Source organism: Tamandua tetradactyla, chromosome 2, assembly GCF_023851605.1.
Source record: "Tamandua tetradactyla isolate mTamTet1 chromosome 2, mTamTet1.pri, whole genome shotgun sequence".
Taxonomy (NCBI): domain Eukaryota; kingdom Metazoa; phylum Chordata; class Mammalia; order Pilosa; family Myrmecophagidae; genus Tamandua; species Tamandua tetradactyla.
Window position 1 is genome coordinate 215618762 of NC_135328.1, and position 13090 is coordinate 215631851.

General features: G+C 53.9%; 1 protein-coding gene across 4 annotated transcripts in view; it reads left to right on the plus strand.

Moving 5' to 3' along the window:
- CTNNBIP1 (catenin beta interacting protein 1) overlaps positions 1–13090 on the plus strand; it is a 47841-nt gene that overhangs the window by 23091 nt on the left and 11660 nt on the right. Inside the window, exons 1-4 of one of the 4 annotated variants that reach the window (XM_077151381.1) lie at positions 807–846; positions 983–1070; positions 5785–5904; positions 6620–6710. In XM_077151381.1, coding sequence (XP_077007496.1) covers positions 5809–5904; positions 6620–6710 — 187 coding nt within the window. In that variant the 5' untranslated portion in view covers positions 807–846; positions 983–1070; positions 5785–5808. Of the gene's footprint in view, positions 1–806; positions 847–982; positions 1071–5040; positions 5157–5784; positions 5905–6619; positions 6711–13090 lie in introns of those variants that run through there. The other 3 variants (XM_077151383.1, XM_077151382.1, XM_077151384.1) reach the window with 3 other exon arrangements.

Below are 13090 nucleotides of genomic sequence, written 5' to 3' on the forward strand. Positions count from 1 at the left end.
GTTTTAAAATCTCACCTTATCTGGGAAACACATTTTCCTCAGCTCTTTGGGTAAGTGAGCCGCTTTCTTTGCGGAAGTCTTTGAAGACAGAGGAAAAGACTTTTCAGAAGAGGTTTCTCAAAATATTGTCTGCAGCCCTCCAACGCCAGCCAGAGTCCCCCGAGGCCAAGTATTTAAAAAGCACATTCCAAGACCTACCTCTGACTCTGTCCTCCCTGCTGGGCTGAGAGCTGGGGGTCAGCCTTTAAACCTGGTACCCTAGGGGAGGTGCAGGCTGGAGAGGGCCAGAGTGGGGGCAAGACTCCCTGTCTGCCCCCAACTGCCTCTCCCTGTGCTTTCTGCTGTAACTGTGGCCCAAATAACGAGATGGTGGGGTGGAAGCCAAAGCAAAGAAGGCAATGTACATTGATTTCTGGAGGAGGTGTGATTGGGGCAAGTAAACAGGTAGCCAGATGAGTAGGCTTGTAAATTAGCTGTAGCTGTGTTATGTGTGTGTGTGTAGCATGTCTGTGTTAGTTTATATTTACACAGACAGCTGCACTTGTTCACTGAGTACACAAACACATATGAATGACCATCTGACCCAAGGCAGCAGCATGCTGGCATACCTGGGCCTTACTCATTGAGTGGTGGGTAGAAGGCGATCTTGGCCATGTGTCCTGGGGTGATTCATTTTGGTCCCTGATATTTCAGACAGCAGGCTGTCAATTAGCTCTAGTGACTAACCCGGGGGAGGTGGGGGTGTGGTGACCTGCTTTGGCCAGGAATGACAGGTGAGCAAAGCTGCAGTCAGCACCTTGCCGCAGAGCTGTTGGTGCAGGTTCCCCGCGCTGGCCAGACACACAGGTATTTCTGGGCCAGGGCAGGCCTGTTGCCATGAGCTGTCCTGGATCCTCACGTGGGGCGTGGGCTCTGGGTTCGACTCTGGCCGCTGTGGGGCCCTCCCAGCTCCTCATGTGACTGCTCCTCTGTATTCCCACAGGACGACACCTTCTTATTTCTCCCTGGCCACAGCCCTGCCCGTGTCACAGCTGAGCACCTGTGTGCCTGAAGTTAATTTCCAGAGGCAGGTAAGGACCCTAGGGAAAGGGCTGCTAATGTGGCCATAGATGGGGGGTGGGCGTCTTGAGGCCCTGGGTGCCCCCAGGATGCCAAGGGCTATCCCAGAGTTGACGCATCTCAGGTTTCCTTTCCCCATCATCCCCAAGAATGCCCATTCCCCAGATGTGTGGGCTCTTATGGTAAAGGTTGGAGTACTCCTGGTTTGTTTTAGGCTAAGACAGGTGCAGACTCTGAATTAGCATCACATGTAAACTCTATGAATCATACCATTATATTACATCTAATTTTTGTAAGCTGCAAACCTTGTACAGCATGTAAACATTTAAAATGTATCACGATTTATTTTTAAATGAAGTGCTGAGACCCACAACCCCCGGGCAGAGGTGACCCTGCAGGGCTCTCCTGCTGTCAGGCTCAGCTGAGGTTGCTCGGGATCTCCCTGCAGGTGCAGGGTCTCCTTGGGTATCAGTGAATATTCGGATTTATATAAATGTGGGTGCTCGAGTAACATTAACTTCAAGTTTATAAATAAAAACGAGTACAGGCGGCTGTTTGTCTTCGGGGCCACTTGGGCCTGCCAGAGGGAGGCCAGTTTTCAGAGCTGTTCACCCAAACAGGTGGCTTTTCTCAGATGGAGACCCACGCGGGCACCGAGCCTGCAGCCGCTGCTGCTGCATGCTGTGCTCAGCAGCCAGGTTCTGCACCTTCCTCCGGCAACGCCTCCCTATTTTTCTACAGTGAGGTAAATTACTTAAAAGCTGGAAAGCCCATATTGGTGGAGGTGAGACCACCCAGAGGCTGGCCAGAGAGTGGCGTCTGAGGCTGCCTCCCACAAATGACCTTGCGTCTCCCACAGAGGTCCGGCGCGCGTGGCCTCTCGCACCGACAGGGGCCCTTTTGTCACTTTGTGTGGGTCCTTCACCGTGGTTGGGAGCTGCTTTCTTGGGTCCTTCCCTCCAACAGAGACCTGGGCCCAGAGCCGACAGGAAAGCATGTGGGGTGGGGGTGGCACGCCTGAAGTGAATGCCTGCTCCCCTGTGTCTCATCATTGCATCTACCCTGGGCTGTCAGGACTTCCTGGGATGGCGCCCACGTCTCACAGGATACACGGGCTCTGTGGCGGGCCGTTCAGCCACCGACCACGCTGCTCAGCCTGTGGGTACTTGCCTCTTTCTCTTGTCTCATTTTTCATTTTTTGGCCCATCTATGCCTCTCCCTAGTCACCTTGCAGAATGCTATGTCTTAAGAGAGAGAATAGTTTCAGCCTGGAATGGCTGACACTGAGGGACTTTCTTAGGATGTAGAATGGAAGCACTGCCATTTTTTAGGGGCTGGGATATTGATTGGGGGATCATCTGGAAGCAATGACGAGCTCATGTCCAAGGCCCAGGTGAATTATAAGTGTGTCTAAATTACTTGCAGTTTGAGCTCAAGTAAGTTAAACACATCTAGTGGTGCCCAGTTATTGACCCCTAAGGGGAGAATAAGAATCCTCAAGTGTAGTTAATCTCATGCTCATCGGAATTGGGGTGAGAATTTAATAGCAGGTTTGCATGGACAGGCAGCCACCCCAAACATACTTTAGTAAGACCTGTAGCACACCAGCATCTGAAATGTCTGTGGTGCTTGTGTTGATTATGATTGATTCTTTTCCATTATTAATTTTCTTCCTATTAATAATACCCTTGCTGCAGGTTCTGTGTAGGGTGGAATTATATAAACCGGTCATCGTGTTTCTGGTCTATTTGGTTTGGAGCATGAAGGACAGGGGCTTGTGCCTAGGGCCCCATTCTGGCCTAGATCCAGCCCAGGGAACATCCTCTCCGTTAAGCACAGGGTGGAATCAACTCTTAGCTAGAGCTAGAAGGATGGCAGAGAGCCAGTTTTAGGAGGGCCAGAAGTATTCCTTGAAGCAAGAAGAGTCAGTTTAAGGAATGGTTTCTGCGAGGCAAGCGGGTAGAGGTGAGAGTAACCTGGCCCCAGCCCCCACCTGGGCGTCTGACTGCACCCCAGACCCAAGGCCGGCACACCATAAGCCACCCATAGGCTCCCCGAGTAACCACAGTGTGAGGTCTTGGGCGCCCCTGGAGATAGGACGGCAGAGGACAAGGGCTTGACACAGATCTGTGCAGTGTGATGCCCGGGGGAAGGCATTTCCTGGCTAGGGATTGTTGGACAGAGCAGAATTCTGCTCTAAAATAGATCCCAGGTTAGAAGATGCTGTGGTGTGAAACAGCCTTGAGTGCCTACTGTATGCCAGGACCCGTAGGTGCTGCCGTGATGCACTGTAAAACAGACCCAGATGCTTGCCCTGGAGACCTGGCCCAGGACTGGGGTGTGGCAGGTGACAGTGGGACAAAGCAGGTCCGTGCTCTGCTGGACCTGCTCGGACCACTCGTCCACCAGCCAGCTGGGAGCTGGGCGGGCGCCCCCCTCAATTCGGGTTCCTTTGCGTGTGGTGACCCCTAGTGGCCGGTCCGTAGCATTCCACAAAATGGGAACAGTGAAAGACTAGCTGTTTTTCCACCCAGAATTGAAGGGCTTTTCCCCTGGAATGCCCAAGCCCTAGCTAGAAGGCTTCAGGAAGCCTTTCACTTGTCCTTTGGATAATACATCTGTCCGAGGCACACCACTTACTCAGGAATCAGAGTCCTTTGAAAAAGTTAATTTCTAAATGTGGTTATGGGAGCCTGGTTAGGTACTTTGGTTAGATACTGGTTAGGTACTTTGGTCTCTTAATGTGATGATGTTTGGTCCTAAATTGATGTAGCTGTTGCCGGGAGGGGACAGCGTCGGCACAGGCCATATCCATCTTCCGTTCAGCCCAGGCTCTGGGGGAATAGGGTAGGAGTGAGGCAGGCACACCGGCCTTTCCAGAGGCGGGAGAGGGACAGTGCACAGGCGCTCAAACCAGATCCTTCCCAAGAGTCAGCCGTGAGACTGACAGGGGGAGCCCAGAACCTACTTCAGAGAGGAAGTGGTCTTCATACTGGGGCCTGAAGGATTAGAAAGAGGCTGTTCCAGGCTGGGGAAACTCCCAGTGCAGAGGCTTCTGGTTCTGGAAATGGACAGGGAGAGGGCCAGGAAGGCAGGAGGGCAGGGCAGGGGAGGGCAGCGGCCAAGCTAGAGGAAGGCAGGCCTGGTGGGGCTCTGGTAAGGACTGTGACGTTTATCTGTTCTAGTCATAAGACTTTTCTGTCACTGTACAGAGAAAAGGATGAGAAAGGAAGTGGGGGATCAGGAGAAGGTGGAGGCCGTGGGAGAGGGGGAAGAGGGCAGCTCCCAGCGTTGGCCACGCCATCTGTGCCCAGGGCCAGGGTGGGGGCCGTGGGCATGTGTGAAAGAGGGCATGCAGCCCCAGACATCCATGCTGGGCAGGCTGGATGAAAGGAGGTGAGAAATGGGGTGAGGATCAGTCAGCTAAAACCAAACTTCCCAGATCTGCTGGGCCAGGAAGTCAGGCTCGCCCACAGCTCAGCGTGCACCCTACCCTCCCATGAGAGACCATTCTTTGGGGGGCGGCCCCTGTTTCCCAGTTGCCAGTTGCTCATTGGACCCTTTTCTGAGCCCAGGTAGAGATGAAAGGGGAACAGACAGAAGAGCACAGGATGACCTGGCAACCTTCAGCACACAGCTGTAACTTAAGCCCCAACTTGCCAGTTTTTTAGTTTATTTTGGGGGATTTGCAGAAGAGGGTCTCATTAGCTTATGGGGAGCAGTTGACAGGTACCCGCAGGGCTGCTGCCATGTGGGGCGCTCCACATTTTGGCATCTGCCCTTTGCGAGGAGAGCTGCCCGGCCGGGAGAGCCTGCTAGTCCGGGGCTTGCAGGCTTCCGAAGGATAGATGGGTGTGAGGAGCCTCCAAGTGCAGCTCCTTGGCAGCGGGGCTGGTAGAGCTCCACCCCCACCAGCTGCTGCGTTATTTCTGACTCATCCAGGAGTTGCAAGTGTGTAACCCAAACCCCTCCATGTGGGCCTCCTTGCTCAGGCTCCTCCTGGAGGGAAGAAACTCCGGGACTTCTCTCCTAGGGCCTTTCGGAGCACCAGTCCCTGGTGCACCTGGATACCCGCTGCAGGAGCCACCCTTTGACAGGTGGGCTGGGCCCGTGTGGGCAGCTCAGCGAGCTAGTGGTTTGTGCCTGCAGCCAGGCCAGCCACTCCCATCGAGGGACTCCTTGGAGCCCAGCCCAAGAGCTAGCCTCTGGAACGCTTCAAGGGCTTCTGCTGAGAGAGCTGCTCAGTGTTTGGGGGCTGGGTCCTGATCTTATGGTTTCTAGAGCTGAAAGCTCCAACCAGCTGCCTCTGATCATGTCACACTAGCTCCAGTGGAAGTTGCTTGCCGTGAGAACCTGGACACTTTGGGATTTTTGCATCACATGCCTTAATTGGAAGAAGTGGCTTGCAGGAGCCTTAGGAAGGGGGTGACTGGAAGGTAGAATCAGAGGTCCCCTCAGTCCTCCTGGCCTGGCAGCTCTGTACACAGAGGTGGCAGAAAGGCCAGCCCTTCTCCTGCTCAGTCTGGCTGGCCAGGCAAGGGGTGATGGAAGAAACAGGCAACTGCCCCAAGCCGTCAGAAACAAACTCCGAAGTATCACTAGCTGCCTGGTGGATCCTCGCAAAGCCTTCTGGCCTCTGGTGGGAGGTGTGGGGTCATCCTGCAAGTGTCTGCATCTAGGGGTGCCCTGTCCTGACCTGACCCTCCAATGTTCCTTTCCTCGCAGCAACCCCAGAGCTGGGCCAAGGGGATGAACCGTGAAGGAGCTCCCGGGAAGAGCGCGGAGGAGATGTATGTTCAGCAGAAGGTCCGAGTCCTGCTCATGCTGAGGAAGATGGGGTCAAATGTAAGTGCCTTTGGGATATCTAACAACAGGACCCCAGGGAGGGACTCCTACTCACCTGGGCAGGGCAGGGGGACTGTGGCCTCTCTGCTGCTGCCTGTGGGTGGCTGTGCAGCCAATCCAGGCCACCAGGAGCAAAGCCCAGGACACTCACTCATCTCGAGGTCAGCATGTCCAGCTCTGTGGCACTGCTGAGAAGTCTTCCCACCCCCATGCTGTGCTTGGGCCGAGAGGCCTTGGCCTTCCTCCCCCAGCCACCAAGAATCTTCTCTCTCAGGTTCGTGTCTGAGGGGCAGCTGGGCAGGACAGGTGCTGAGAACCCAACAAGGGGCAGCAGATGTCCAGGGCCTTCCTCACAATTGCCCATCAGCTCCCCAGGCTGGGCCCTGTATCTTCCTGCTAGTCCTGTGTGCAACTAAATCCAACCTCATTGGATCAGAGTGGCAAGGCCTCTGGACCCTGGGGACCAGGTTTGGGGAGTGGGTGTGGCAGTGAGGAGTGTGGCAATGCTGGAACAAGGGCTTTTAAAACTCTGCCTGAACTTAGCATGGACTGTTCTTCCAGCCACTGGGGTGAGGGGTCAGTTCTCAGGAAGAGAGCCCTGGAGCAAAGGAGGAGGCACCAATCAGGGACCAAACTGGCAGGACTCCAGGGCAGGCATTGCTCCTGGGGAGGAAGTGCCACAGCCCCTCACTCTGTGGCTCTCTCACCCTTGCAGCTGACGGCCAGCGAAGAGGAGTTCCTGCGCACCTATGCGGGCGTGGCCAGCAGCCAGCTCAGCCAGCTGCCCCAGCACTCCATCGACCAGGGTGAGTGAGGGGCCAGGCAGCATGGCCAGCCGAGCTCTGCCAGGGGCATCATGCTGTAGTTCCTTTAGAAAGTGGGGCTCAGCCCTCTTAGATGGGTGATCCATGAGAGAAAGAGAGAGAGTAGACACAGGAGGCCATAGCTCCCTCCTACCCATGGCATCAAGTCCCATGTGCTGAGACCCATGCAAGGGCAGCCACATCCAGGCACAGAGCCTGGAGCCTCTCTAGTCGGTCTATCTCCTTCCCCAGTGGAAGCCAGGGACCCAGTCAAGCAAGTATCATATCCCTTTTAGTGGGATCCCCTTGTAACTACAGAGGCTCTGGTTGCTGCATTTCCTCATTCTTGGCCTCTGTAGTGCCCTGGCCCCTGCCCACCCAGCACCCTGGACAGTGGAGCAGGATTGTCCCTGTGTGTGAGAATGGAGCCGTCCATGCTGGTCTGGGGAGTGAGGCCACCCCTGTGCACCAGGATCACGCCAGCCCTGCTTGCCTGGATGTGGCCGCACAAGCCAGTGGGGCCTGGCTATGGCTGGGAGGGATTCCCAAAAGCCCCAGAGGTTTCTGTATACCCACAGGAGTTGTACCTTACTGCTTATACCTTACTGCTTCTGCGGTTCAGGAGCAGTAAGTCACTGCTCTTGTCCACTCGGCCAGTTGCTGTAAGCCCCAGGGCTTAGGCCTGCAGCCCCAGTCCCCACCTGTGTTCACTGTCTGCCCTCCTGCCTGAGACCAGCGAGACTTGGCCTCCTGGGCTGCTTGTGCTCCTTGGCAGCTTCTCAGAACTCTGCCTTCCAAGTGGACTTATCCTGACACTGTAGCCTTGTAGGCTGTCCATTTTTAATCTTTCTGTGCTTAGTTGGAATTATTGCCCGTAAAATCTTGCATCCTCATGGCATGTCCAGACATGAGCAGTTTCCAGAAGAAGAGTTCAGACGGGTGTGTCTGCGCATCCAGGAGGGTCGTGAGGAGGCGAGCGAGCCTGGCATGTAGGGCTACTTGTCTTCAGGTGACCTAAATCCCCAGGCAGCCCTCGTTCTCTGGGTGTCACGGGAGCTGGTGCCAGGCGTGGGCGAGCCCATGCATCCAACTCAGCAGAAACCCCATAGAGCACCCCCGTGGCCCAGGGCTCAGACAGCCACTCCCCATGCAGTGCCTGCCCAGGTGCACGTGCCCAGGCATGCTGCCTGCGCTGACACAGCAGCCTGTTCCAGAACATACTGATGTTCTGGCGTCCTTCAAGGGGGAGGAGTTCAGGGGTCTATCCCTACCCTCCTTAGGGCTAATCTGAGTTTCCGTCACGGGGCCCACTCGACTGGCTCCTGTACAACATCTACCAGAAACCCATAGGCTTCTGAGCCCCTGGGTGCCCCCTTTCTTCCCCACCTGGTCTTGAGTACCTGCATTAACCTGAATTTGAGCTGTGGTGGTAAAATGGCTCTAATAGAAACTTTTATGGAAAAAAAATCAAAATATGTTTTGAAACAGTGGGTCAGTATAAAGGAGGAAACAATATATACACACCCACAAATGTGTAGGGGAAAAAAGCTGAAAGAATATGTACCAAACTGTTAATAGAAGTTTTTAGAGGAGGTAGGACTATAAAGAGAATTTTCACTTCCCAAGTCACATTTTTGCAAAGCTAAATTTTAGCATTGCACATGTGATTATTTTGTAATGAGGGGAAGTTTTTCTAAAAAACTATTTTTAAGAGAACTCTAATCTTGCTTGGCTAAGCCAATGGTTGAGAGTAAGAATGAGCTCTGCGATTTGTTCAGGCAGGTTGGGGTGACCTCACCTAGCTGTCGTCCTGGCCCCAGGACTGCTGAGCAGTCAGTAGGGAGCCGTGGGCTGTGCAGGTGTGATGTGCTGGCGTGACGGGCTGGGTCTCGGAATCCCAGTCCCGCTGGGTGTGGGGCCTCCATGGGGCCATGGGCCAGACTCATATCCTTCCCTCTCCAGGAAGGGGGCTCCTTGAGCTGAACCTGGAGCCAGGGAGGAGTTGCTAAGGAGAGGGGTGCCAGGCGTGGTTCTCTCCTGCCAGGGTGTGGTGCAGTCAGCTCTGACCTGGCGGCCAAGGCCCTGGCAGACACATGCTGTGAGAAACCCGGAGAACTCCCCGTGGATTGTAGATTGGAGAGGCACAGGGAGTGGCTATGTTTAGAAGAATTTCACCAGCATAACTTTATTTTCTTTTTGTGTCTAAAGACATCAGAAAGATACACACAAAAACAATAAAGCGGCACTCAGTTCAGTCTCTCCCATTGTGGGGGTATAGTCTGAGAGCAGGACCCTGCGCTTATGTTTGAGCCATGGAGCCAAATCCGTGTGCTAAATTTCTTATTTCTCACCTCTGCACCGGCAGAACCCACCTGCAGGAGACGTAGGGTATTGTCCCAGCTGATGCTGCCGGACGGACGTGTTGATGTCGGAGGCTCAGGTGCTACCCCGGTGAGAGAAGTCCTGGAGTCTTAGTTCCAGTGCAGAGGGAGGTGGGCCTGGACCCCAGCGTGAAAGGCGCCCAGAGGCAGGCTGTCCCAGGCCTGGCGTGAGCGCCTCCTGTCCACTAGGTGGCGCCGTCTCTCAGCAGATGCCCCATTCTCTCCTCCCGCCGGGGCTCACGCCCTTCTCCAGAGCAAATGTCTCCACTCCTGGATTCCCTTGGGCAGGGGCAAGAGCCTGGCCACCCCAAGCACATTTCCCGTCCAGGACTGGAGGGCTCGGGGACCTGCGACACTGAGTCCGATGCAGCCAGTTCCTGCGCCCTGCCCTTCTTCCTTCAGTGGCTTTATCTGTTGAGTGCCAAGCATCGTTCTGCACGCTGGAGCCCCCCAGTCACGCATGTAGGAGCCCACACCTTCAGGCACTTACTAAACCATTCCGGAAGAGGCCCAGGGCCTCCCGAGTCATTCTTGATAATAGCCTCTTTATGGAAGCTTCTAGAAGCCCTCCTCTCCTTCCTTTGGTCTCTGTGATCGATAATTCCCCCCTCCCCACACCCCCATTTCCGTTTTCTCCCTGCCTCTTCCATTCCTCTGGGGAGCTCATCCTTTACCCTAACACATGCTTGTGCTCCCCAGAGTCTGTCCTCTCCTCCTTCCCTTGGTCTCCTATGCTCTGGAAGAGAGTCCTGTGACTTCAACAGTGAGCTCCTGCCAACACAGGTCCTCAGCCCAGACCCCTCTTGGATCCCAGATCTTTATGTGCAACTGTCTGCCAAACATCTTGCAACAGATACCCCAAAGACATGCCAAACTCCGCAAGTCCAGACCCATAACCTCCTGCCTAGAATCTTCCTCCTCTTCTCTGTCACTATGAATGGATCACCATCAGGCTTACCCCTGATGCCTGCCTTCTCAGAGGGCCAGTAAGTTACCATGTCCTTTTGATACTGCTGCCTTAATGCATCTGCTTCCTCTTCTCCATCTCGGTTTGAACCCCATTTTGGTCTGAGCTCCTGTTAAGGCTTGCCTGTATTGCTGCAGATAGCTCCTAACTACAGTCTGGGCTTCCCATCTTGCCCCCTCCAGTCTATCCTCCGCCCATAGCCCAACTGACTTTTGGGGGTTCCATCAGCAGCTGTCCCCACTTGGAACCTTTCAAGGCTCCCTACTGCCTTGGGGATAAACCCAGCCCCCTTAGCATGGCAACGAGACACCCTTGTTCTGACACCATGGCCTCATGTACACATTACCCAGCCACAGCAGGTGGCTTTCTCGGGCCCTGCTGTCTCGGGCCCTGGAATGTGCACTTCATTCTGCCTCTCCAGTGCCAGGAGCCCGGGCCTTTCCAACACCCCCTACTCTCCTGCCCACCCTCCACCCTACCCCTGTCCCTGTCTCACGCCAGGCGGCCTCCTGTGATTTCCAGCATCTCATCTGCTGGCTGCTTCCCACATGGCTACTGGTGTGTCTCTTGACCTGACTCAGCTCCCTGAGCTTAGGCTGTGGCTCCAATCTTTGTATTTATGGGCCTAGGCTTAGATGCACGGGTGGGCCAGGCTCTGGGTCTGGGAGCCCCCAGGGCCACAGAAAGGTGGTAATATGGAGCAGATTCTCTGACCTGACATTCAGGCAGGCCTTCGCTTTGAACCAAAGGAAATCAGTACTTCTCTGGGAAAGTCGTCTTGCCAAGCAGGCCCAGCCCCGGGCATGGGTAGGGGGTGGGGCCTTCCTAGAGAAAAGGCTGGGCAGAATGCTAAGTTCATTCCTGGTTTTTCACCAGTGTTGCTCTGTCTGCATCGTATATTGATTGTTTTCTGGTTATCAAATAACGCATAGTCATCACAGATTAGGGGAAAGAAGAAACAGCAGGAAAGTTTAAACGATTGAGTAAAGAACCCTACTACATGGCTATAATCACCATTACCTTTTGTTACATTTCCTGCCAGCCTTTTACAAGATATGCATTATGTCACTATCATAAAATTTGGATCATATTTTAATATATATTTTTCATTTATGATAACTTCACTGTGATTTTAAGCAATTCCCAAGAAAATATTCTAGCAGTTGATGGTTTGCAGCCATATGATAATGATCTTATCATTGGTCATTTGCTTCTTGGTTTTGCTGTTAATTATAATAACAGCAAACATTTATTGATTTTCTCCTGTCGCCAGGTACCTGATCTTCACGAGGGAGGGGCTGTCCCAGGCCCCGTCTTTAAGATGAGAAACAAGCTTCTGGAGGTTGAGTAATGTGTTCTAGTTCACGTTTGCTGCCTAAACATCTTCATATACATTTCTGATTGTTTATTGTATGTTACATTCCAGAAGTGGCTTAAAGGGTATATTCATTTTTAATCAAGACAGGGAGTTTGATTTAGGCACAAAAGTCACAGCCAGTGCTCTTTCAGGAGAAGGCAGAGAAAATCAGGAAGAGCTTCCTGTTGCTTTGAATTTCTGGGCCTTTCACCTGCAGCACCTTTGGATGGGTTCCTTTCCAGTCTTTTCCTGCATCAGTACCCACAGTGATGGGGTGTGAGGATGCGGGTGGGGTGCTGGGATGGGGCATGAGGGACATGGAGATAGGACGTGGGGATGGGGTGCCCAGTGAGAACCAGTCCCAGCTGGACTTTCCCTGGCTCTGCCAGCTTTCTCCAAGGCTGCTTCCCTCTCCCTCTACCCTCTCACCTCTAGGTCTCTGGGGCCAGAGAGCCCAAAATAGGTCACTTAGTTTCAGAGCTCTCCTGGGAGTCTGTTGTCCAGTTAGGAGCCAGGAGCTCTGAGGAAGTTACCAGGTAGGCTTGGCTCTCAGGCAAGCATGGAAAGTTCTTCCTGGGATCGCCCACCCCCTCTGGTATCCTTCAAGCCTGTTCTTTCACCTCCTCCATGAAGCCTTCCCTGACTGGCCTCCCTATAGATCCTCCTGCCTTGGTAGCCTCTACCACCATATTCATGGTCACATGCCTCCCCTGCTCCCAGCTTCCCTGGCCACAGCTAGCGTTAGTGGGGTCACTGCACAGGCCTGGCCTCTGGACAGCAAGGTAGGTGGCCCCTCACTGTGGGCAGCCAGCTGGCTCCCAGATTCTTGGGGAGAGCTTTGTGCCTTCTCTTGGAGGGTCCAGACAAATACAAATTGGGCTGAATTACAATCAGACCCTGTGAGAATTCCAGTCTACGCGTTGGGAGGTTAATCTTTTTTAACTTTAATCAACATTTACACGAGAATTACTCGTAATCTGAACAAGAAATCAAATATACATTGACACAAGGTAAAGAATCAGGCAGGAGGATTTGCTATGTGATAAATGATAAACAAGAGAAAAATGTAAAACAAAAACAAAAATAATCCTCAGGAAGGGTGCAGACTGAGCTGAAATGCAGTGCCAGGCACGTAAGTGGAGGGCCTGCTCGGACCCTTGTTTAACCAGAGTAAGGGGTTCTGTTGTTTAGAACTGAGAGCAGGTGCCAAAAGGGCCCTGGTGGGACTCCATTAACCTCCCCACACCTGAGTAAGAGGTGGACCCCTGCATGGACAGGGACACTGAGGGGCCATGTGGGGCAGTGGCTGCACAGATCAGCTTATGTTGGACAGTTCACTCCAAGGTTGCTGTGTGCTGGTGTGGTGCATCATGGGCCTTCCTTCGAGCTGCTGGTCAGGCAGGGTGGATACATGTGAGCATGTGTGTAATGAGCCTAGGGCACATGGGGCTGAGAGGGACCCATCCTGAGGGGCAGGAAAGGAAGCCCCCTAGGAAGCCCCTGAGGCTGCTTGAATGGGCCCTGGAGGACACATGGTGACATGTGCCGAGAAACTGAGGGAAGCTGTTGTAGGCCGAGGCGGCCCCGGAGCCCAGGCCAGGCCAAGTGCCACCATGTGGTGTTCTCAGACCCCTCCCAGGGCCCAGGGCTGTGGCTGACAGTGGACGGTGAGTGGCCA